Source organism: Nelumbo nucifera, chromosome 1 (assembly GCF_055504915.1).
Source record: "Nelumbo nucifera cultivar China Antique chromosome 1, China Antique-T2T, whole genome shotgun sequence".
Classification (NCBI taxonomy): Eukaryota; Viridiplantae; Streptophyta; class Magnoliopsida; order Proteales; family Nelumbonaceae; genus Nelumbo; species Nelumbo nucifera.
Genome location: NC_142649.1, coordinates 36,464,429 through 36,490,821, shown reverse-complemented (window position 1 = coordinate 36,490,821; position 26,393 = coordinate 36,464,429). Strand labels below are relative to the sequence as shown.

The 26,393-nt window shown below is 40.3% G+C and overlaps 1 protein-coding gene across 1 annotated transcript; it reads right to left on the bottom strand.

Moving 5' to 3' along the window:
* Nucleotides 1-9,679: 9,679 nt before the first annotated feature.
* LOC104608289 (cytochrome P450 724B1-like) lies at nucleotides 9,680-12,956 on the bottom strand. The gene is made up of 9 exons (XM_010274230.3): nucleotides 12,570-12,956; nucleotides 11,981-12,305; nucleotides 11,603-11,755; nucleotides 11,137-11,379; nucleotides 10,900-10,989; nucleotides 10,707-10,785; nucleotides 10,391-10,497; nucleotides 10,174-10,295; nucleotides 9,680-10,081 (listed from the first exon to the last, which is right to left on the bottom strand). The coding sequence occupies exons 1-9, from the start codon at nucleotides 12,776-12,778 to the stop codon at nucleotides 9,973-9,975; spliced, it is 1,437 nt and encodes a 478-aa protein (XP_010272532.1). The 5' UTR covers nucleotides 12,779-12,956; the 3' UTR covers nucleotides 9,680-9,972.
* Between the last annotated feature and the right edge of the window lie 13,437 nt (nucleotides 12,957-26,393).

The window sequence follows — 26,393 nt, the reverse complement described above, 5'->3', positions numbered from 1 at the left end:
AGTCCGCTGCTATCACTAGGAATCTCCTCTATCCTGTCGCTGGCGGGAATGGTCCAAGTATGTCGATTCCCCACTGTGCGAAGGGCCATGGGCTGGTGAGGTACTTTAGGTCGACCGCGGGCTGGTGGTGGATGTAGGCATGCCTTTGACATTTGTCGCATCTTTTGATGAACTCAATCACATCTTCCTTCATCATTGGCCAGTAGTAACCCTGTCGTAGCACTTTTTGGGCGAGAGCCCTGCCCCCTAGGTGTCCGCCGCACAAACCCTCATGAGTGTCGCAGAGTACAAGCTCAGCTCCGAAAGGTCGTAAACAGTGCAGATAAGGGAGCGAGTAGGATCTTCGGAACAGCCATCCGTCTATCATGACGTATTTGGCTGCCTGACGTTCTACCCTTCTAGCGGCATTACGATCTGCAGGGAGGGTCTCGTGAAGCAGGTAGCTCGCGAGTGGATCAATCCAGCTCAGGTCTGCTTGTGCAACAGGAGCGACCTCCTCTGCCCCCCCCCCCCCCCCCCCAGAATGCTAGGCCGAGGTAAGTTCTCTATGTACAAGGTTCTCATGGTGTTGTCGCTTGCGCTGGCTAATTGGGATAGGGCATTAGCCTCAATGTTCTCGGACCTCGGGATCTACCTGATGAAGTAGGACTGGAAATCACGCAAAGCTTCTCTGACTTTGGATAGGTAGGCGACCATGGTCGGTTCACGGGCTTCATAATCACCGGTGACCTGGTTGACCACGAGCTGGGAATCGCTGTAGATAGTGAAGTGTTTAGCTCGTACTTCGTTTGCTAATGCGAGCCCACCTATCAATGCTTCGTACTCTGCTTCATTGTTGGATGCAGTGAACTCGAACCGAAGCGCGTACTCTAGTTTCACCCCGCTTGGCCCATACAGAATTATTCCAGCTCCGCTACCTTGCTGATTTGATGATCTATCCACATGGAGGATCCAGGGCTCCTCATCCTAGGTCGGGTTTGTTCCAACCATGAGAGGTGCCGCACTGGTTGAAGCTTCTTCTTTGTGCTTGGGCTCGATCAACTCAGGGACTACAAAGCTGAAGGTACATTCCGCGACAAAGTAGGCTAAGGCTTGGGCCTTGATAGCAGTTCAGGGCTTGTACTAGATGTCATACTCGCTAAGTTCAATGGTCCACTTCGTCAATCTACCGGAAACCTCGGGCTTGAGCAAGACTTGCCTCAGAGGATTGTTGGTGAGGACGACGATGGTATGAGCCTGGAAGTATGGCTGAAGCTTCCAAGTTGCAATGACTAGCACGTACGCCAACTTTTTGATTTCTGGATATCTCGTTTCTGCATCCTGCAAAACTTTGCTAACATAGTAGATGGGTCGTTGAACCCGATCTACTTCTTTTATCACTACCGAGCTGACTACCTCGTCACTCACGGAGAGGTACAGCTTCAAAATATCTCCCTCCTCGGGTTGGGTCAAAACTGGGATGCTGGCGAGGTACCTTTTGAGATTGTCAAAAGCGAGCTGACACACTTCGGTCCATTCGAAGTCCTTGCTTCTTTTGATTGCCTTGAAGAAAGGCAGGCAGCGATCTGCCGATTTAGACATGAAATGGCTTAGAGCGGCTATACGACCGTTCAACCTCTGAACCTCTTTCAAATTACAGGGCGGTCTCATGTCTAGGATTGCATTAATCTTCTCAGGGTTGGCCTCGATACCACGTCAGTTAACGATGTAACCCAGGAACTTACCCGAAGTGACATCGAAGACGCATTTATTGGGATTCAATTTCATATTGTACTTGTGCGAAATTTGAAAAACACAATATAAGTCTTTTATTAAATCATTTAAAAATTGAGTTTTGACAACCATGTCATCTACATAACACTACTTTTTTGCCGATCAACGGCTCAAACAGTCGGTTTACATGTCTTTGGAATGTTGCCCCGGTATTTTTTAGTCCAAAGGGCATGACCTTGTAACAGTACAAGCCGAGCTCGGTTATAAAGTCCATTTTTTCCTCATCGGCAAGGTCCATCCTGATCTAGTTGTAGCCCGAATAAGCATCTAGGAAACTTAGCAGCTCGTGCCTTGAAGTTGCATCCACCAAACGGTCGACTTTAGGAAGTGGAAAGCAGTCCTTTGGGCAAGTTCGATTCAGGTTGGTATAGTCGATGCACATGCACCACTTACCATGGGCCTTTTTTACCAGAACGGGGTTAGCCACCCAGCTCGGGCAATGGACCTCCCTGATGAAATTGGCTACAAGGAGTTTCTCGACCTCTTCGTCAAATATTCTCCAGTGCTCTGGGGCTAAGTTGCATTTCTTCTGTCTAATGGGCCTAACTACAGGATCAGTGTTCAACTTGTGAGTGATTATTCTAGGGTCTATGCTGGGCATCTCCGCCGCGGACCATGAGAAAACATCTAAGTTTTGAAGTAAGAAGCTTACCAGCTGAGAACGTAGAGGCTCCTCAATCGAAGTGCCGATTTGGAGAGTCCTGGTTGGATCTTCTACTGAAACGGGTATAGAGGTCGTCTCTTCTATTGGCGAAGCTCGCTCCTCATGGTACTCCGTAGGTCGCTCCAACTCGAGGTCGTTTGCTGCCTTGGATTTCCCTTTGAGGGCGGCGACGTAGCATTTGCGAGACTCGAGCTAGTCACCTCACACTACCCCAACTCCGAAGTCCATGGGGAACTTCATGGCCAAGTAATAGGTGGACACCACTACACGTAGACCATGGGTGATAGGCCGACCTATTATGGCGTTGTACGGGGAGGGAGTTGCGACCACTAAGAAAGTGTGGTCGAATCTCACTATGCTAGGCCAGGTACCGACCTCCACAGGTACTGTAACTCTTCCTAGGGGCCTGACTTCCTCTCTGCTGAAACCTACCAAGGGAGTGTTCACGGGCTTGATGTCACTTTCCTAGATCTGCAGCTTGTCGAATGTGTCCTTAAAGAGTATGTCTGCCGAGCTGCCGGAGTCGACCAGGACGCGCTTCACCTCGAAATCATTAATTCTAATCTTTATGACGAGCGCGTTATCGTGGGGATACTGGACTCCGCGTGTGTCATCCTCGGTGAAGAAAATAGGCTCTTCTAACCTCGGTTGCTTCGGAAGGTTTTGTTCTTCTCTTTCTATCTCACGAGCTGACGCTTTCGCTGCGGCTGAACTGGCCTCTCTTCGGGCAGCTGTCTCTGCGGCTGCTCGTTTTGCCTATTGCTGGATTCAGGAGCATCTCTGCCTTGCTCCCCCTGCTGACTTGTTTGATTTTTATTATCATTTAATACAAAGTTTGTTTGGGTCTCCTCTCACCCGAGGTGGCCACTTCACGTAAGAAGCGTCCTTGATCGCCATGAGGATTTTTGCTCACTCCGCGTTCAAGGTAGTGTAATTTGTTCTTTCAGCTTAAGGAGCTCGGAAAGGCTAATTCGGTTTTCCTTCTCGAACTGGTTCATCCTTCTTTCTCTTGTTGTCCTTATTGGTTGAGGTCTCACCTTCTCTTTTCCTCTTCTCTGGTGGATTCTCGCTCTTCTGGTTCATTTCTTCCTCTGTTCTGATGAACTGGTCGACGAGCTTGAGGAACTCAGTAACGTCTTTGGGTTTGTTGGCGACCACGTGCCACTTGAATTCCTTGTGGGTGATTCCTCTCTTTGCAGTTGTAAGTCTTACAGCGGGATCTAGATCGGGAATCTACAGGGGTGCATCATTGAATCTCTTGATGTAGCTCCGGATAGATTCTCCCTCTCTCTGGACTATTCCGAGCAAGCTTTCCTGTGACCTCGGGCACCTCTTACTAGTGATGGAGTGTGAGGTGAAGATCTGCACAAACTGCGCCCAACTCTTGATTGTCCCGAGCACAAGGTTTCTATACCATGTGCGAGCTACCCCCTTAAAAGTTGTGGAAAAAGCAATGCACATGCAGGATTCATCTGCTCCGGCCAGGTGCATCTGAGATTGAAATGAATCTACATGGTCGTTTGGATCGAACGAGTTCGGGAGATAGAGGAGACGGCACAGAAAGGAGCGGAGTGGTCTTCACAATCCCCGAGCTCGCCTCTTCTTTTCCTTTAGGCAGTTCGGGGAAGTTCTGGATTGTTGCTCTGCGAGCTCTGCAGCGTCGCCTTTGCTGCTTCTTTACCGGCTCCGCATTAGTGCTACTAGCTTCAGTGTTGTCAGGCACTGTTCCCACTAGCAGCTGCTCGGACTGCTGGTGGCGGCTGCTATGGACTGAAGGGCCTTGTCTAGAGTCTGCGGCCAGAGCCCCAAACCGGTTTTCCATGAGTGGAACTTCAAACTGTGAAGGCCGAGGTAAAGTGGGCCTGGTGGGCTTGGTGTCTCCCGACCTATTTACTTGCTACGAGGTCAGAGGAGTAATCTGTCTCTCCCTCCTGCCATGGGACGAAACTTGACTCCCCAGAAGGTTCTGGATTTGGAAGGTCTCTCCCCAGCGAGGAGGGCATTCGCTCTTGCGGCGAGGCTTGGTTTGCTGCGTGGCCAGATGCCAAGGTAGAACCGGCTGTTGATTCTATGGCAGTGGAGGGAACTGTTGCTGGTACTACTGCTGATAAACATGGTGGAGGTCTTGCTGCTGATACAACTGAAACTGCAAGACCTGTTGCATTTGGGCCTGCATGGCCCGCATGTAGTGAACCAGGTCATCGAGTTGATTCTGTCCTACCACCGGGGGAATAACAGAGGGCTCTGCGAAGGTCGTACTCATTGTACGAGGGAGTGGCGCGTTCACCGATGCAATGACTTGAGGCACGTTCAGTGTGGGGACCCCGTCTATAGAGAGGGGTACGGTGAATTATCCAATGCACACGGTTGGGACCTGGTGTTGGCTCTTGGAGATGTTCATGTCAGTGTTGCGTCTGGCGTTACTAGAAGATGTCATGGAAGTTGGATATGAGATGTTTTGTGAAAAAGGGCTTTTTGAAGCGGTTCCCACAGGCGGCGCCAATTGATGCAACGCAATCTAGCTGCTCCTAGTTGGAGGTGACTTGGCTCCTAGTAAACGACGGACATGGAGAATCTTCATAGAAAGAATCAGAGAAACCGAGGGTGCTTACCCGGTGAGGTCGCTCTGATGCTTAAGTCAATATGTGTGAGATGAAAGTGATTAGAAAGCAAGAGAGCTAGTAAGCAGTAATTGCGTGCGTACCTTGTGCCCCTGGAGGGAGGCCTTTATATAATGGAGTCCTCGCGGGCTTCGCGGAGTAGTTCCGAGATCATTGCCATGATAGAATTTGTTTCTGCGTTAACTGGAGATAACATTATCAGTTGATAAGGTTAATCACGTCCGCCCGAATCAGATGGGGAGATAATGCTTAGTTGTTATGAGGCGTGATCCTACAAACTTCAGGAACCATTAGAGTGACTTTTGGGGTTATATTGAGGGCAGATCGGTATACCCGAGCTGGTTTCTACCTCGAATTGATGTTCTCGAGCTAATGCCCGTACACCTCGAACTGAATTATGTACTGGTGTCGCGACCTGGTACCAAGGTGCCCTTAGCTTAGGATGATTTCAGTTGGAAGAACCCTTAGTTCGGGGTAGTGGAGTATCACTTTGTAGTGAGCTGGCTAAGCCAAGTTGTCACCTATGTCAAGTAATGTCCACGTGTCCCTTTATTATGAGGTTGGGCCAAATCACCCTCCATCAGAACTGATCAGTTTGGTTTCAGTTCGGTATTTTTGAAAAACAAGGACCGGTTTAGTTTTCAGTTAACCTACAAAAAAACCGGCGGTTAACCGAACCGACTAGTATATATATTTATATGTATATTATATATACATTTTTAATATATGTCACATATTTTCTTTATATTATATATAAATATATATTCATTATATATATATATATATATAAATATATATTATATTTATAAATATATTATATATTTTTATAATATATTATATATCATTTCTTGTTTATAATATAATATTATACATATATTTAGATAATATATATTATAAATATAAAAAACTAAAAAACCGAAGAACCGAATTGGTCAAAAACTAAAACCGACTGACCGATTAATTGGTGGTACCAGTTCAGTTTCAGTTTACAAAAGTTGCCCATGGTTTGATTAACCAAACCGTGGACACCCCTAACGCCGCCCAAGCTTCAGCTAAATTAATCAATGTATAACCAATGAAATAAGCCTTAAGATCGAGAATAGCTACTAAGTGATTCCTAGCACTACATGCAATGGAGCACCAACTGTCCTATCTATGGAAAGCATCAAAATTGACTTTAATCGTCTTAGGGTTAGGGGGAGACCATACAATTGTCTTCCATTCTTTAGAACAATCCTTGACTTCAGCAAGAGTATAATTCTTGATCTCAATCAAATAGTTCAAAGCTCTATCCATAATAATTTGAGGGTGAGAGGCCTTATTGCTAAACCATTTCTCATTTCTATTTTTCCAGATAAACCAAAGAATAATTGCAAATTTCTCTCTAAACAACTGATCATTATTTCCACCTTGATCTCTAGCAATTCTGGTCCACCATAAATTAAGTATATGTTTGATATTACTTCTGTTTATTAAATAAACGTTTGTACTTGATTTATCTTCAAAACCAAGAAAAAGTAGTTGATAAACGTTTTCCTGGTATTTGTTGACAGTTAGATGCCACTAGGCACCATTAGGCGCCACATAAGCGGAACAGGAAATAAACACCTTTGTATTGATGGAAACGTTAAAATGAATCTTCCCCCAATAGTTAAATTGCACGTAAACCAAGGCACACATTTATAAGATAAAAATAGGCGTACGAAGTAGCATGATGAGACAAATACCCACATGATGATGACATGGAACCATTTGTCAAATAAACAAAAGTCATACCAAACACTGCCTAAATAAGGTATCGCTCTCAATAGGCAATAGAAGCATGGCTTTAACAATCATCCATATTTGCTTAGAGAAGTTGCATTTAATGAACAGATGATCAATATTTTCATCCTCACCACAAAATCTACAATTAGGGTTAATAACTTAATATTGAGACCTCTCACAATAAACGTATCCTTTGTGAGTGGTTTGCCACTAAAAAGAAGGAAGAAAAAACCTTTAATATTTGGAGGGACTTTCAATTTTCAAATACTTTTCAGACTTCCATACAAATTTCCAAAGCCTCCATTAATTCGACACTCCTCATTATAGGTTGAAATAATAGAGAACTTCCTATCTGAAGACAACTTCCAAATTGTTTCATCCTTGATATTATTCAAGGGAATTATTATAGGTTTAATATGATGCCATACAAGATCAGGCACCAAAGATCGAATAAGGTCTTCCTTCCAAACATTTCTATCATGATCAATCACATTGCTAACCAACATTTCTAAATTTGAGATACTTTTAGGGTTTAACATCATCCAAAATAGGGGAATATCCTGCCTCACATGTCTTAACAGAATTTGACCAAATTTCCATTACCAATCTTCCAACCCACTCCTACTCTAATAAGTTCCTTTGATGCAAGAATACCTCTTCATGACCAAAAAGATACCCTTTTTTTGTCTCGACATCCCAAAATTTACATTTAGGTAAGTATTTGCAACTCACCACTTTCACCCCAAAGGTTTCCTTTGTTGATAATAATTTTCCATCCCAACTTGACAAACCCCATTGACTTTGAGTGTACAAACCTTCATCTAATTCACCGGATGAATGGGACAAGGCTTAAAATATCACATTGTATCAGGTCGTATCGTTCCGATAAGAAAGCGATACACAAAACGTGTAAAAATCATGTGTTCCATTTTTTTTCGTATGTATTGGCCAATATGGGCCCATATCGAGCTATTAGGGATCTGTACAGATCGATACAAGCCCGAAACAGGCCAATATAAACCGAATTGTTTGGATTCCCCTTATTCCATTAAATTCATTAATTTATATTTAATACTGAATCTCTCTCATTAATGTCCTTTATTACTCCTATATTTAAGTCTAACCTCTTCATTAATTAGTTAATTACTCCTATATTTAAGAAAAATTTAAATTTAAGTTTGAATTTTAGCGCCTAATTACAATTCTCTCATTAATTAATGATTCTCTCTCGTTAGAGACATTTTGTTAGTATAAAAAAATACAAATATTAACAATAGCAAAACTTGAAACCTAGTCACTAAATTTTAATGCCTATGATTTTGCCACCAAACCACTCCAATTAGTTTGTTGTAATTATATGCATTTTTAGTTTTAAGTCAATTTTCTCTTTTCTTATTGGTACTTATTAATAAATGCTGAAATCAATTATTAAAATCTATATACTAATAAAAATTAAGATAATTATATTGGTTATTTGAAAATTGATGTATATACATTCACATTTTAGTTCTTTTTTTGTTTTTTTTTTCACATTTCAGTTATTCCATCATTTTTCAACGGTTACTAATTATATCTCAATATGTCACATTTTATATAAACATTAAATTATGGTTTTTTACATTTAAATGACTTATTTACAATCATATAAAACTTGTAAGTATTGTTAATAATATATATTTTTGATGATTTATTTGAATTTCCTAACATATTTATGCATATCTTGATTTTTCATCTGTATTCATGCGTATCCAAAATATATCCCAATACGTCTATTAAAATTGTCTTTCCGATACACCTTTGAATATGAGCAAATAAAATCATAGTTTTTAAAATCGGACCGAAAAAACTGGGAACCAGTGATCGGTAATGTTTTTCCCCAAAACCGGATTTTTGCAAAAGACCATTGATTTGGTCAGCAAACTGCTGACCCGGGCGATTGAACCATTCAACAGTTTTAACCGTTTTTTATTTTTTTGTCAAAACCGAACGATCGAACCATTTGACCCGGTAACTGAACCCCTGACCGGTTCGGTACCCGGATCGGTTTTAAAAACCTTGAATAAAATCCGTTTGCGCTTTCATGACATTAGTGGGAGTGTGGGACGGATTCTGATTGTGTTTGTGCCCCATCTATAATCGTAGTCCATGTCAAGGTTGTTGTTGTCCTTTCACATCAGGATTGTAAATGGTAATTACTCGCAAGGACAAAAATAGGAGACATGCAAACTCAACGGCGAGAGAAGTATCAGTGAGCTCTCCATGGTCTGATGTAGTGATGTGGCCAAACAGTTGACCGCGTGGCAACATCTGATTGGTCAGGAGGGCGAAGCGAAAGACCCTCCGCCGACGCCGTTGGAACATGAGCTGCGCGTGGCTTGGTTTGGAAGGATGGACGACTGTTCGTCAAGTGGATTGGCACATCTTGTTAGCCACGTGGTTTCACACTTAACAACATTTTCGTTAAAATATCTGTAAATTTTGGATGATTTAAAAGATCTCATGGTGGGCCCACCATCCCAAAATTTTGAGGTGACTTGTTCACAAATCGTGGCCTTCATCGCATCTCAATGGTTTATGATCTTGCAGGAGGCGTACAATTAGCCACGTCAGACTCAGACCACGATTGGATTAGTGGATTACCGGCGGTTGAACAAATCTTTTCACCTCTTGGCGGAATGGCGTCAAAATCATAGGTCAGAGAAAATTTATGCTATTTCTCGAGCCACGCACAGAAGGGCACAGCCGGGGGAGTGTTGAGTTTTTTCGGGATTTTACATCAGCAGGTCAACGTACTCGTAATCGAGACATACCAAACAACAACTCAAGAGGCACGTGGCATATAGATGAAATCTGCTTTTATATAAGAAAAAGAAATTTATTTCTATACCTATTTTATATTTATATATATTATGGAAAGCATTTTGATTACATATCTCGAGTCATGACAGACAGTAGACGGACAGTCGACACGAGACGAGAGTGGTCTTGTCTTTCTCTTTCTATGATCCCTATTTCTACTTACTAAAGAAGAGGTAAAGATATGCTACAACCCACAAGGTCAGGGAGTTTTGTGTGTCAGGTCTCAACTTTCAAGCCCAACCCCCCAACCAGTCAACCACACTCGGACACTCTTATTACATGAGAAGACTAGTTAACCTGACGATTCGATAAAATTGGGTCCACTCTTAGTTGCAACCCACTTTGAAACTCAACGTATGGATACGCCATTGGTTGGTCATCGCCTTCGGTCCTCCATCTACAAGTAGCCAAAAATACACGACAAATATCATTCTGAGCTGAAGCTTCTCTATCTAAAGTCTAAACCACTGAAGATAACAACTTAATTACCTGTAAGTGAGTACGAGGTGATGGAGGAAAAATGCAGTTTCTACTTTAGCAAGCTCAGATCCTGGGCAGAACCTTGGCCCTCCGCCAAAGGGCATAAATTTCTTGCATGTTTGGCCAGCGTTCTATGAGAGAGAGAGATTGTAAAATCTTTGAATGAATGAAAATAATGTGGAAGGAGAAAAAGAAAAGTTGCAGTGTTGCAGAGAAGAGTTAATACCTCCCATCTCCAAGGATCGAATTGAAGGGCACTTCCGTGAAGAGATGGGTCTAAATGTACTGCACTGAAGATTGGTAGGACCTTCCAACCGGACGGAATTACATAATCTGATGAAACTCATGAAGGAAAAACCACCAAAATTTATTTTATTTATTTGGTTTCCTTTTAATAGATAATAAGTAATACACAGAACACACAGCAAATAAAGTATATAATACCCTCAGGCATTCATGATTGTACGCAAAGTGCAAAAACTATAAAGCATAGAGAGAGCATGTGTATCTAAATATAAATCGTCCAAAGGTGGAGAAAAAACCTTTAAATCTGACATCCTTGAGAGCCTTTCGGTGGACAAATTTGACAATGTTCCCGCATCTGAGAGCCTCATTAATAACCTGCAATAATTATAAAAGAAAAAGGAAACACAGAAATACGAAGTATACCCATCATTGGAAATAGACCAGTGAAAGTAGGAATGGAATTAGAAAAAGCAAGAAGGATTCATTTACATTCTGGGTAAATTCCATCTTCTTATAATCTTCCCAGTTCAAATACTCGTCTCCATGCTTCTTGATGCTTCTGATGTTTTGTTGCTCTAGCTGCATTGCATTCATATATTCAACACAAGTTTTTATTTATTTATTTTTGGTTTAATTTATTAGACGAGTCAAACTTGAATACTATGGTGTCCTTATCCGTGATGGAATATTTCTCAGTACAAGATGATAAGATGGAAAGGATGTTACCTTTAATTGTTCCAGTGCAGCTGGTGAATGAGCTAGAAACTGCACTGCCATGGCCATCAAAAGAGAAGTAGTTTCGTAGCCACCCAGCAGAGAATCCAGAACAAAGCTCACTTTCTCATCCTCTGATAAGTTATTCACCGATAAGAGTATCTCAAGGAAATCACCATTTTTGTTAGAGTTACCACCGTTTCTTCTTCTTTCTTCAACGATTGCTTTGATAGTGGAGGATATTCTAGTTCTAGCCTGTAAAGGGAGACCAAAAGTTGGTCACAACTTCCCTTTTGTCAAAAAAAGAAAGGCTGAAAAAGCGTACTGGTGGCAAAAATTAACACCCCAAAATTGCTATAATGCAAAGCAGCATTATGCCAAGATCTGGAACTGGAAATGAAGGCTGATCATGAAATAAAAATATAAGGAAAAAAGAAAAATAAATAAAAGACGGAGGAGGTTAATTGGGTTTAATTACCTGAACAGCTCTTGCATATGGCGTTCCAGGGATGTAGAGCGGAAAAGAGATGAGTCCTCTCATGAAAGCAAGGAAATCTCCCAGGATTTCTGCTGTTCGTGGCTCATCGGGTGTTAACCCAAGGACCTGCTTTACTATCACGTTAAATGTAAACTGCAGTGTACACAAAAATCACACAAGACACAACGTTAGGTCCGTGAATTCCTTGTCTCAATCGGTAATTAACAATCACGCATCGAAGTTAGCAGTTTTAATTAGTTATTTGTCGAGTTCACCAACTTCATATGAGATAGAAATGGTTCCAATTCTTTCTCGTTGGCTTCGTATTATATATTATATACATATATATATATATATATATTCTGGAATCTGGATTACCTTTCTAGCCTCTTCGCAGAAGCTGACTACTTGTTTGCCTTTCCATGAATCTAATATATGAATGGCTGTCCTCTCGATGTCGTTGAGATACTCGGGATTCGATTTTGTTGTGCTGACCAGTGTCAGAGCTACGTTCCTCAGCCTCTTGTGTGTGTCGCCCACCACCACAAGCAAGGAAGATTTCCCAAGTACTCCATGTATGGGCTTTGGGTAGCTACATTGGAACAGCTTGTCTTCATTTTGAAGAATGAAGTAGTTCAGCTCCTGATCACATGACACCACTGTAGGAGAGAAGAACAAATGGGATTTGAATACTTTCCCATACCTGCAAATCCATAACCTTCCTCCTATTAGATTCCCATGGTGCTTTCCTCCATCATCGATTTCTTCTTTTTGAAGAACAAAATTAAAATCCCATATATTAATTACCAGAAGAACATAAAAAAAAAAAGTAGAAGCTAGGAAGAAAACACTGATCAATATGATTTTGAAATTAAACCCATTCACCAAATTGAATTAGATGCTAGCTAGAAATATAATTCATCAGTTGCTGTTGTAGAAAACACTGAAAACTGGAGTATTTCATCACCTAGAACAGTGGTCCAGAAGAAAGGTTCCCAGAGCATTTGAAGCATGCGGCTTCAAGAAACTAAGGGTTTCACCAAATAAAGGCCACCCAAAAGTGCCCCTTGGAGCAACACCGAGCTTCAACAACAACGGAAGGAAATGGTTGAAGACGAGACCCAAAGCCGCTCCAAGCAGACCAACTAAAACGACAAAACAAACACCTTCAACCATGGCCGATGTCTACTCTCTCTCTCTCTCTCCCTGGTGATCGACTCACTGGTGTGTGATGTCTGTCGTCTCTCTCCCGTTGTTTCACTTCGAAAATTTAAAAAGACCACAGCCACAACGATCGCAATTCCCACCCTCAAATTCCTATATATAGACACTAGAGAGTCTTGCGCTTGTATATATTAACACACGATGGAAAGCAAACAGGCTTTTTGCAGATAATTACAGTCGGTGAAATACACTTTATCAGAAGACCTAGGAAATGAAATCAACCTAGCTACTCTAGAATCTAGACCCCTACCATGGTTGGAGAAGAAGGAAGTAGAGAGAGAGAGAGAGAGAGAGAGAGAGAGCGGGATTAAAATATGAAAAATAAATAAATAAAACCAAAGAAGAACCTAATTAAAATCTTGATGAGAACTGAAATCCTAGGTTGTGACTTAAAAAACCAAGCAAGCTCCCTCTTATTCAACCATTTGTCGACAGTAAATGCCCATACCTGTTGTTCTTATTACCAAGTTTGACCTCATCCAGAAATACACAGTCGTAGCATTTTGATATGATTCTATGGGGGATCTGACTTCTGAGAGTTCAGTTTCATTTCACTGAAAATTAATAAAAATTAAATGAAACAGTGACTATTTCATGCAGGAATGCGCACCCATACATACATTCAGAAATACAGATCAAAGGGTTCCTTTAAATGGAACCTAAAAGATAAGGCCATCTTCCAGCTAGCTAGCATGTAGCAAATATATATATACCATCTCATCATAAACAGTAAGCCAGATGTCACCATCCAATAGGTCCCACGTGGGGAATTTTGAAGCCAGTACGGTCCAGGATGTCAACCATTCAATTCAATATAGATGTCATCTATGGCTAGATAATCATGAATTTCATGACCAAGCTAAGGAAATGGACAAATCGGGTGGCTGATATTGCATGGTCATGATGCATGCTAAAATCTTAACATAGTTGGAGAAGATATGAATATGATATCCTAGGTGGAACACATACACATTGACTGTGTAGGGCCCCACTCTCAAGCATCTGCATGTGACCAAGCATCCTACATTCCATCGTGCATACAGACCCATTTACTTGTCTAGTTAAAGAAGACACACACACTATAGTTGAGAACTTAGAGTTCAAATCAGCCCCCACAATACTTCCGCCCACAAAGTTCCACAGTACATCTCGCCGTGTATTGAGAATATCTTTTGACAATAATATACGAAATGATGATGATATAATCATTGGAAGATATTCTCAATACACGACGGAGAACTTGACAATCACGCATGCTCATGGATATATGCATGGCCAATTGAGTTAATATTTTATTGACCATAAATCCCTCTTTAATTACAACCTCGATTCATTTACTTCATGATAGGGCGCCGGGACATTGTGGTTTACCAAATTGTCCTTGTGGAGATTTATTTCTTGGCATTAATTGCCACTATTGCTATTTAGTGGCAAAGTGAAAGGACATATTTGTCATTTCATTATTGTTCATTCTCTCCTCGCCCCCCATTAAAATCCCTTCACAGTTATTAACACAGCCCGTCCGTGAAAAATTAAATTAGGCCTTGTTTTCTTTTTTGTTTTTTGTAAAATTTTTTGGATCTGCATTGGGTTTTGTCGGTTAAGCTTTTACAAATATCAACTCCCATTCTCATAATCCTGTTGATTTGTTGGTATCTGATGAGGGTAACTTGGTCAACTGAGTAATTCATTTTCTATGTTTTCATAATATATTTTATGGAAATTAATTTTTAAAGAATATTGATTATTCAAGTAATTGATACTCTCCTAAAGAATGGATAAGACCGAAAACATAAACACATTAATAAACAGAAGAGGACTAAGATTTATTGGGATCCATTACCCCCAATAAAAAAAATATTAGATTTTATAAATAAATAAATAAAGTATTTATCCTTGAGAAATTATTAATTACTTATACACGAGGGATGTAGTTTATCCACACCCACACAGAATTGACCTTGTTCACGTGAGGGTCTCTCTTTTAACCTGCTTTTACTTTTCCTTTTTCTAGACTGTCTCTTCTGGTGTGTTATTCATTGATATCTATTTGTATATATGTTATTGAACATATATGGACGTGTCGTCATATATCCGAATATCGGAATATGACACTCTGGCATCTCGCCCTTCCCTTTCTAAACTTTTCTTAAGCTTCGGTATTAATTTTTCTTTTTCTTTTTTTTTTTGTGGATTTGGGCCGTGGTGGTGGTAACTGCCTAGTCCGTTGCTTAACTTATAAGAAATTAGTCATCCCATTAAATTAGATCAAAGGATGGAGGACATACCTTCTATTAATTTTACTTTAAGAAATGAATAAGAATAAGAGAAAACAAATCGAACCGGTGAAGTGAATAGGGATGAATCAGAAGGAAAAAGAAGAAGAAGAATGTAAAAACTTTGGAGTTTGGGAGGGGAAAAGGTTGGCAGATTTCAAGCGTTACGTGTGAGATTGTAAGATGGACGCGGAGAACGAGATGTTCGCGGTCCAGGTTTGGACCTAGCGGTTGATCGTAGGGCCAAGATTTGCAGCAGAGGAAGTACAGCCTACGCTTTTAATTTGTGTACTATTAAAACATAGAGAAGTGAGTCATGTCTTTTGCTTGGCTTCCCACAATATAGAACTTCTCTCTCTCTCTTTCCCTCTCTTTCTCTCTCCATTCTAATCATGCACTCTGCAAACTCGCCAAATATAGAAAACAGTACATGTGCTCCTAAATTAATTAATTTTATAGGCTTTACAAAATAATAAATAATCTCCTTTTTATTCTGTTAAAAAATGCTTTGGGGTCTTTTACTATATTGAGAGAGTCAAAATATGTTCAACAGTCACTTCATAAATCCTAAATAACAATAAGGGATAATAAGTAGACCTGCTGGCTGGCTGTGTATTTCTTCAATTTCTTACACGGATTCATATGCCTCTGTTTGGATTGCCGTGGAATTCAGCGAAACCCAGAATAATTAATCCACCTTCCTGCCGGGTGTGAGCGAATGCACACCAAAGAGCCTTTGCAGAGGCCGGCAAAGCGTCAACATAAACGAGGAGCATGGGTTAATTTGGTTCGGTTCTATGATAAAATTTTGAATTTACGTTGTAGACGTCGATTTTAAGATTTTTGGTGATTTTAGGGTCTATCCGTGAAATCTGTTTTTTCTTTACACTCCCTTAAAAAACATGAAACATGTTTTTTTTTAAAACTTAATTTTCAATAAATATAAGATATAGTTTAAAACTTATTATCTTTATTGGTTATATTGAGTAACTTAATATATAGATTATCATTATATGGTTCAAAATTTATAATTTAAATTTAAATTTTGTAAATATATATTACCTTTTAAATTAATTATTGTACACATTCAAATATTAAAATGAAAACAAATTATCAAATAATTCAACTCAATGGTCATGTGAGACCATTGCCTTTGTAACCATGAGTGCTTGGGATTTATTTCAAAACAAGTTTGGTTCTAAGGCAGGTTTCACCAAGGACAATTAAGGTCGGTTCATTGGATTGGTTTGGGTAAAATAAATGCCTAGACCCTGGAACTAACCTGATTGGGGATCGATTCCAAGAATTTGGAACCAAACCTTACCTTATAACAGATTGGATAGTATTGATTCAAGATCAGTTCCATTCGATTCTAGATAGAACCTACCCATTTGACCACCCCTAAACTTGACGACCAAAAGAAAAGCATAACATTTGTCATTACTTTGCCAAAAAGCTAACTATATTAAACTAAAGACACATGCATAGCATAGGATTTCAATTCTATTTTTGTTCTCATTTTGCGGAAACCAAATGACTACCTCACAATATCGGTTTTAAATCCGATTTCTTCAATTTCACCCAACAAAAATGCACTTTAATAAATAATGGAATTTCAATATTCCAATAGCAAGTTGCTTCAGCTTTGTTTAAAAAGAGTACAAATATAAATATGTATACTATAAATAGATACAAAATACAAGGTTTTGCATTCTATATATTTTGTATTTGTACTCCCTTTAAATTGAACTTTGAAGAAAAGGTCCAAATAAACAAATCCCAAGTTATCACTGTTTTCGCTACAATCATGAGCAGAACCTAAATTTTATACTGATAAAGCGCACTTCACACAAACTTCACAATACTTGCAACTATATTAGGAAATGTCTTGGGTACTTGTATGGTATCATTCATGGAACGAGATCTGCTCCTCAAACATGGGCACCTCACACGTACATCCACCGTGCATTGAAAACATCTCCCATGAATAATAACTTATAAGTGTGGAAAATGTTCCCAATGCATGTGTGAGGTCGGTGTGAGACGCCCTATGTGAGGAGCAAATCCGGTCTCATCACATATGGAGAGATATTTCAAATAAATGCATGGCTGCAACTTGGTGTGAAATTGGTGTGAGACAGCGATCTATAAGAAACAAATTTAAATTCCAATCAGCAGGAGATAGACATTACATTGCTATGGGAGTACCTTCACACACCTAAACACATGACAACATTGATGGAAGCTTTCTCAACCCTCCTTTTATGGGAAATTTTGGACATTTTTCATAGTCCACATCAGCTGGCAATAAAACATGTGCCAACCCTCTACCAACAAGATCTCATGCCACACATTTCATACATGTTAGATCCTACTTTTATGATGGGTCCCAATTTCATGGTAAGATGTGTGGTGTTAGATCAAATTGGGAGAGGATTGAAACGTGTTTTATTGGCAAAAGATCCCAATTCTAACGTATTTAAAAAACTTACTATATATATATATATAGGTCTGCTGGGAGGGCAGAGCCGGTACAATTCTAACCTTTGGCATTCTCTCAGACTTTTCTTAACGTTGATAATGTTGATGGGGAGTTTTGGGTTTGAAAAACTCAACACCACATCATCCCCCTCACTGATTTGAGAATCCTCCCAACATATTCCTTTCCTCCTCTTCTATAACTCTCTCAATGGGGAAAGGGGGTCGGGATGAAAGAAAACTGAAATTTTTCTATGTTTCACTTATATATATGAGGTTTTGTCAATCAAGGTTTTTAAAATTGGACCCGACAGGGAATTATCATCTGGGTCTGGTTCTTGGTCGAACAGCCTGATCATCTGGCTCAAATGGACGGTCTGATCTGACAAAAAAAATTAAAAAATATAAAAAACGATTAAAAAATATTCCTAGGTCAAATGGTTTGATGGTTTGACTGTTCGGATCAGAGGTTTGCTGACCAAATCAATGGTTTTTGGCCAAAAAATAGTTTTGAGGTAAAATAGAACTGGTTAGATGACTGATTCCCAGTTTTTCCAGTCCAATCTAGTTTTGAAAATATTGGTGTCAATTGTCAACTCTCTCCAGGAATCCCGATTTGATCACCGTATAAAAGTGATTCTCCTAATTAAATCTAAGTATTCATGCATAATAACCAGGCTTAAGACTTTGCCATCGATTTTCACTACATTCTACATGAAACTGATGAAGATCGGGTTTAGGCGTTCATCATTAGTTTTTCATTTTTTTCTCCTTTTACTCTTTAATTCCTTTGAAATAATGGAAAACTCTCCAACGCTGAAGTTAAGAAAAGCAAGGTTTTTAAAACCGAATTGGACAACGAACCGTTCAGGGTCCGACTTCCGGGTCAAATGGTTCGATCATTTGAATTGAACGGATGGCCCGTTCTAACAAAAAAATTAAAAAACGGCCAAAAACCATAGGACAGTTTGAACGATTTGAATGGTTTGATCGCTTGGATCAATGGTGTGTTGACCAAATCAACGGTTTTTGGCCAAAATGACGATTCTAAAGTAAAACGGAACCAGTCAAGTTCCAGTTTTTTCGGTCCTGTCCGGTTTTGAAAACAATGAAGAAAAGAATGATGAGAGATATATATTCAGTTTTTTCCCTTATTTTATTTTTTTTGTATTTACTTTTGTTTTGTTTAATTTTCTATTTCAACTCCAGCCCATTGACGTCAAGTAATCACTTGACGATCAAGACACATATGTTTAAGCAACATTCTCCTTCTCCGTTATTGGCAAGAACAAATCTTCCTGTTACTAATAAACTAATAAAGAGTTTGAGTTCCTGATTATGTGATTCTCCATTTGATGCGTTCTCAAATGTATGATCGATAATAATTCTTCTGTTATAAATTCTTAAGTCGTTTATTTCTACTTCTATAGTTCTACCCATGCCCAATAAATTACATATACACACCTTTTCCAATTTTCAACGTGTGGTCTGAGAAAATGATTTTTTCGAAAAATAGGTTACCAAACAAAAAGTGTTCTCTCAAAAAATAAATTTCTGATGTGGCATCATTTTCTTAGAAAACGACATTAATATTAAACACTTATTGCAGCTTTATAAAAAAAGTGACATTGAAACTTGTACATTGAAGAAGGGGAAGGTTATATAACTTTGCTCAAAATATTGTATGATAACTTAATGTACCATATCAATTCATCGCCATGCCACATTGGATGATAGGTAAGTGTTTTGAATTAAAATAATTTCAATCAAATAAAAAAAATTTGGAAGAATAATTGATTGGTAATTTTATAATTACAGTGTACAGGGAATGAATCCTAATCATGAATTGATGTCAAATTGACTAAGAGATGATACAATTTATAAGGGGCTAGTAATAGACTATGGAGGTTTTCATTTAAAATTACGCATCCGTCTGTAGATAATTAATCCAAAAATAAAAATTTCCATTTTAGTTCAAAATGCCTATAGCATTGATGTGACAGGGTTTCAGCTGGAAACGGCAGTGGTACCGTACCGAACATACCCCTACTTAAATGCTTTGCCGCGACGCATGCCAACATCCAAACTCCCCACCACTCCACATCAGTAGGGTTTTTTTCCTTTGTTGCGGAGTGGACAATCTTGTAAAATTTTGCAAATAATTGCAGTGTGGAAATGGAACTGAATTGATCTGCTCCCGGCCAATTTAGAACTCCTAAGAATTTTAAAATCTACTAAGGTGACAATCAGAAGGGTATAGATCTGTTAGTTTCTAATATCTTATCCTTCACGGAATTGAGTGCAGAAGCAGAACTCTTGAAACTTGTGGGATTAAATTCATCGCTCTCTCCTATAAAGGAATTGTATTTAAAGGCACCTATCCTGAGTGGGTATCTGGCATGGTTTGGTTGTGGACCTTGTCACTGCATTTGGCATAAGGTTGGGCTTATAGTGAACGGTCAATGACTCAATGATCATAAGAAAGCAATATTTAAATAACATTTTGGGCCAATTTGTGGGCTTAAAATTAAGGGGGTATTTTCTTTTTTTTATTGATCAAGAATTTTATATTATTTTTTTAGATTTATGTAAGGATTAGAAAAAAATTAATTTTCTTAAATATCACTTATCCGGATAAGTGATACCTATCTCTCTCACGTGGATAAATAATTTTTTCATCTAGGAAGAAAGTTGTCAACAACCAAAATACCCTTTTTAATAATAATTTTTTATGACTAAAATAGTCATTAACTTATTTATATGAAAATAAAAAAACATGTATAAATATATTTACCTAAATAAATACTTTATAAAAAAATAAAAAAACTTACCCAAATAACTATATTTACCAAATAAATAACTTGCCGAAAAACGAACAATACCTGATCGTTTAAGGTGAGTGCGTGAGGGGGTAATGATAATGAGTCTACTCGTCTCAGAGTTGATTCCACCACCCAGAGACCACACCACCAAGTAAAAGCACATCGTGCAATGCATTCTTCTTGGGTTCCTCAAAGTTATTAATTTACTTGTTTTTTTCTACAATTATTTAATTAGTTAGTTGGAGCCTGGAGGTGTTAACCGGTTCAAAACGACCAAAACCAATCCCAACCCTATAAAGTTGGGTCGGTTTTGTTGGGTTATATCGGGTTAAGCCGAAGAACATCTTAACAAAAAAAAAAAAAACCGAAAAGGTGGTGCCGTGGTGGCTTATTTTTGAGATAAATGGAATGCCGATTCTGAAATTGTTTAAGGAGATGTTGTACCTGAAAATTTCCTTTTGGGTCATTGTTTCTCGCTGCTGCTGGTGTGTCTCGTTGATCGAGATGGCACGAGGAGGTGTCAGTTGGACCGAGAATTTTGTTTGTTTTTATTTTGGTTTGACTCTATTCTCGTCCATCTGTGTCTTCCTTTCTGCTGCTGCGCCTCACAGAGATTGCTTCGAGTCCAACCTCTCAAGTCTCAAAGGACAATGCCCCATGCTTCAATTAATTGGAAACACACGAGCGGCATTCAAATCAATTCCAAGTCTCCATGCATTTATTTATTTATTTATTATTTTATTGATTGATGCATTTGTTCCTTACCGACAGCCACAGGCAGCGAAAAAAGCTGACTCAAGAAAAGATGGGGAGGAAGTTCACGGTCATAACAAAGGAAAAATAAATAAAAGATCAAAAGAATGACTCCTTTCTGGTTGGAAGCATGTGGGAGTGAGTATAATACTCATATACTACCACCAATGGTCCATCCACAAGTGCAATTTATCATTCAAATACATATTATTAAAACCGCTTTTTATTCGATGCAAAAATAATAAAAAACTGTTGCTTTAATTGCTCGCATGGGCGCAGCTTCAAGCTTGTGATTAAACTTATTTAGATGGATTACTCAGTTCCCTCTCTTAAAGGGGAATATCATATCAATTTGAAGACACTTCTAATTAATGGGTGATGGAATACGAACCGGATGCTCCCTTCTCTAGGATGATTTGGAGCTGATGAGTTAGTTGTTATGTAAAACAGTGAGCTCAAAAAACTTGGGGTGGTTAATCTAGTGAAGTCGTTCTGATGCTTTAAGTTAGTATTCTTGTGATACATTGTGAGTTAAAAATGAGTTAGAGTGCTAATGTGTAGATGATATTATGCATATCTAGGCCCTGGAGGGATTGTTGCCTTTATATACAAAGCAACCGTGAACCTTACGGAACAGTTCTGGGATCTTCGGCTTGGAAGGATGAGGTTCATTCCCGTTTTATCCAGAGGGTATCCTGCCAGTTTACGATCCTTATCGTTATCACCCAATCCAAATGAAGAGAGGATAAGGCCTACCGTTGTGCGGCGTGATCCCATGAGGTTCGGAGTTGCCTAGTGCCGATTACGTGTCACTTTGGCTCCTATGTCACAAACTAGTCGGAACACCAAGGTGACCTGATTCCAAGGTCACTACATACCAAGGTAGCTTTGCGCTGAGGTGACCGATCACCGAATCCCGACATGTCGACGAGTCTGTCCTCACTAAGTTGTGGCTTTGCTGGCGGGATCGTATCCACATGTCCCCCCCCCCCCCCCTTGCAAGGTCGGGTCAAATCACCCTTCATCAATTGCCCCCCACTCCCCGTGCCAAGGGTCTCGACATGGTGCAGGGAGTTCATGACAAGACCAGGTGGATTTGGCACGAGGACCAAGTGACAAGGGGGTGGTTCTCTTGGTTGGTTCTATGGGACCGCCCGATTCGACCAGGAAATGACTAAGACTGCGTGTTGGCTACACGCGGACGTCACACTGGGTCCGAGGTGCGGTCCTCAACACCCGCTGGTGAGGCTAGCTCTTCGCCGGAGAGCTCCTCCTTGAACCTCTCAAGCAGAGCAACTAACTTCCGGAGAGGGGGTATTGTCTTCTACTCGAGATCGGGATCCGGACAACTTCGGTCCTTCCACGATGACCTCGGACAAGTTATTGTCCTTAATAGCTCGTTACTGTCTCCCCGACACTCTTGTCTTCAGTATTCCCTTGGGTCGGTACCCTTGGGATCATGACCATTATGAGGTTGTGGTTTTTGAGGAGCAACTCGTAACCGGGTTGCGCTTCCCGCTCCACCCCTTCATCATAGAGATTATTAAGTTCTTTAACATCACCATCAATCAACTTCACCCAAACTCCATCCGTGCTATTGTTGGTACGATCTCACTCTTCTACGAGTATAACCAACCTCTCTCTCTAGATATCTTTAGCTCGATTTGTTCCATCATACTTTTCCAAAGGAGGGACCTTGAAGTCCTTTGGCATCGGGGCCGCTAGGAGCTCAAGTGATAGAGGAGATGGCCTACTCAGAAGGGCAGGTGTGGTCTTCGTTGCCATCGAGTTTACCTCTTCCTTTTCTTTGGTCCGCTTGACTGGCTACTGGCTAGGCTTTGCAGGCAGACTGTTCCTGGCTGAAGAGCGACGAGTCTTGTGACGCCGCCACTATTGCTTCTTCACTAGCTCGACATTAGTGCTACTGACCTCAGTTTGGTCCTGTGCCTTGACCCTAGTTCTCTCGCGCTCCTGGACACTGCCGCGAGGTGGGTCAAGGTTCCTTCTCACTGACTCCTCTTGGTTGAGTGGCCTGTATTGATCATGATGAGGCACAAAGGGGACCTGCGTCGAGTCCACGCCCTAAGCCTCAGATCGATGTTCTTCTCTTCGCGACCTGTTGTTCTCAGGTCACGGGTGTTGCGGTTGGTTAGCTCTATCGAGTTGGTTGCCTTCACGCCTCTCGCCTGGGTTCCCTCTTTGAGAAACCGGGGAAGCACACAGTCTGTCCACCCTGCCTCGTGGTGGAGTTTGGTTTCTGGGGAATGTTGGTACCTGTGATGTCCCTTCACCATGATGGGGAGATCAGCGGATGTTTGTTGGGCAACATAACGAGGCAGAACCGATTGCTGCTGATAAAGGAGATGCTATTGGAATTGTTGCATTTGTTGCATTTGAAGGGATGAGAGATCCATCATATGAATGGCCGAACCTTGCAGGAAGGTTAAGGGAAATTTCAAAAATTTCTCTCTCCCATCTGGGAATCGCATTCCCTATTTTAGAAAACTACATTTTCAAGTATCATTCTTCAAACAAAACCAGACTAGATTTGAAACCAAAGGAAGGGAGAGGGAAATACCTAATACGAAGTAACAGTAACTCCCAATGAAGGTGTTTACGCCCAAGGAGAAGACCAAAAACCGCCTCCCTCCACTGAAGATGACACAATGTGTGGTGAAGTAGGATCAACAGGATGACTCTTTAGCAAGAATGAAACAAGGGCTAGTGGGCACGACTTCAGATTATCCCTTCAGCCAAGAAACAATATCAAGAACCTTTCTTGATCAGATCCACAAGTGGAAATTGAACTAGGTAGGGATGGCAAGAACAAGAGAGAATTCTGCAGATTGCTATGTATAAATCTAAGGAATTCACCCTGTATTTATAGTCTTCTTTAGATCAGCCTCCTAATCTAATTAGGAGAGAGTTTCTTGATCCAAATCTGATATTTGGATTTGGACTCTTAAATGGATAAGACTTATCTTATCCTTCAGCTAATCCTAATTAGATTATAAATAAGATCTTGTCCCTTTTAATTAACTATCTTAAGCCCAGTTCGAATTAGGCTTTAGGCCCATTAAGCTTATGTGCCCACTTACTCTTTAACTTGCTGCCGAGTTGGCTCTCTTTGTATGGCGTGGGACCCTAACATTGATCTATACATCAGCCACATGGGTTCAGTCCAGCCTTTGTTACAAGGCCTGACCGAATTCACTCTAAGAGACAGTGAACCCCTGAGTCCATCACCATGGGCTCTTAATGGGCCCAACATTTACACTAAATGGTTCTTGGATCCAACCACCTTATAAAAACCTAAGAACTGTGGGTAGATGCAAGATTAGCCTATTAGGTATTACCCTCAATGGTCTTACACTTAACCTCTCAACCAGCCCATAATGATCAAATACTACTCGACAAAAGAGGACCTCTCCCTCAGTTGCAAGGTACAGTGCTGCACTCTCTACTCACTTGGATCCCGGGAATTGAAACCATTTGCAAACCAATTTGAAACCATAATATATAAGTATATCTTTATATAAATATATTTTGCAAAACCAAATTTCAAAGACATTTGAAATCCACTACCGGTAGTTTAGGTTTTCATCAGAGAAAGTGCATTTCCCCGATCATTCACTTTATCCGACAAAGGGGCTGATTTTGTCACTATGATCACCCACTCAGGTGAATTCCCGGACTGTCCCAACATACCTAGGTTTTGACCCGGTAAAAGATCTCACTAATTGGCATATCAAAGACAGCCTAATCGGACACCTAGTGCAGTACCATAATCGAGTCTAGGGGTCAAGTCTAACATTTCGGTTTTGTCAATCTATCTCCAAGGTCTAGGGCAATATTGGAATTTGGTCCGGTTTAGGGTTTCAAGAAAACCCACAATACATGTACCTCAGGTCTCACCCTAGCAGCTGAGACAATCCACCCCTACCAATTTGGTGGCACATCAGTGTCAGCCTTGGCAGGATAAATCTCCCCAGATCTATCCAACAGCTCTAAAGATTCTAAACTAACACGAGTCTCATAAGTGTCCAGTTTAAGGGTATTACATAGAAACGTACCATAATAACATGAATCAATTATGCACTTTATTAATTTACAATAAATGACAATAAGCACATCAATCTGATTGGAGCTAAGGGCATACACTGTCTAACAGCTCCCACTTTCCTTTCTCAGAGTTCTCCATACTATATCTTTTGACTATCTTGTCAATGTAAGTAGATTGGGATAATCCTATTATCCTCTTCAATCTATCTCTAATAGAGTCGAAGACCTAAGATGTAGGAGGCTTCTCCAAGATCTTTTATGGAGAATTGCTGTGAAAGCCACACTTTCACCGTACTTAACATCCCTACATCATTCCCAATGAATAGGATGTCATCTACATAAAGAACCAGGAACGTAACCTTATCTCCCAGTGTCTTCCTGTAAACACAGGGCTCATATGGATTCTATTCAAAGTCAAACCGGATGTTCCAGCTCCTAGAAGCTTGCTTAAGTCCATATATGGATCGATTAAGTTTACATACCATGTGTTCCTGACCTGCAACAATGAATCCTTGTAGTTGTTGCATATAGATATCTTCAGTAAGATCTCCATTCAGGAATGCGGTTTTGACATCCATTTGCCAAATCTCATAGTTGTGGTATGCTACTACAGTTAGAAGGATCCTAATGGATTTAAGCATGGCCACGGGCGAAAAGGTTTTCTCATAGTTGATTCCCTCTTTCTAAGTATACCCTTTCGCCACAAGATGAGCCTTGTAGGTCTTAACCTTACCATCGGGGCCCTTCTTCTTCTTATAGATCCATTTGCAACCAATTGCTTTTACCCTAGGGGGCGGATCTACTAGAGTCTAGACTCCATTGGTCTCTATTGAGTCCATCTCAACTCTCATGGCATCTACCCACTTAAAGGAATCTATGTCCAACATAGCTTCTGCATAAGTCATGGGATCCTCCTCACTGGTCGTGGCTTCCACGAAGTAACTTTTTTAGTCATAGCCGTAATGAACTGGAGGTCTAGAAACCCAGGTAGATCTTCTAGGTTGGTTATTTTCTAGAGCAGGTGGGACATCTCCTACTACCCCTGGGCTCTCCTCATCAAGAACAACTTCCTGATGAAGATTATCCAAGATGTAATCTTCCTCTAGGAAGTAGGCATTTCGATTGCAAAACACTATTTCCTCTTTTGGATCATAGAACAAATAACCTACAGAGCCT

Coding starts and splice junctions, on each gene's coding strand:
- LOC104608289 (XM_010274230.3), bottom strand. CDS start 12,778: ATGGTTGAAGGTGTTTGTTTTGTCGTTTTAGTTGGTCTGCTTGGAGCG. Junction 10,786..10,899: donor AGATGGAATTTACCCAGAAT/GTAAATGAATCC, acceptor TAATTATTGCAG/GTTATTAATGAGGCTCTCAG. Junction 10,296..10,390: donor TCGATCCTTGGAGATGGGAG/GTATTAACTCTT, acceptor TCTCTCTCATAG/AACGCTGGCCAAACATGCAA.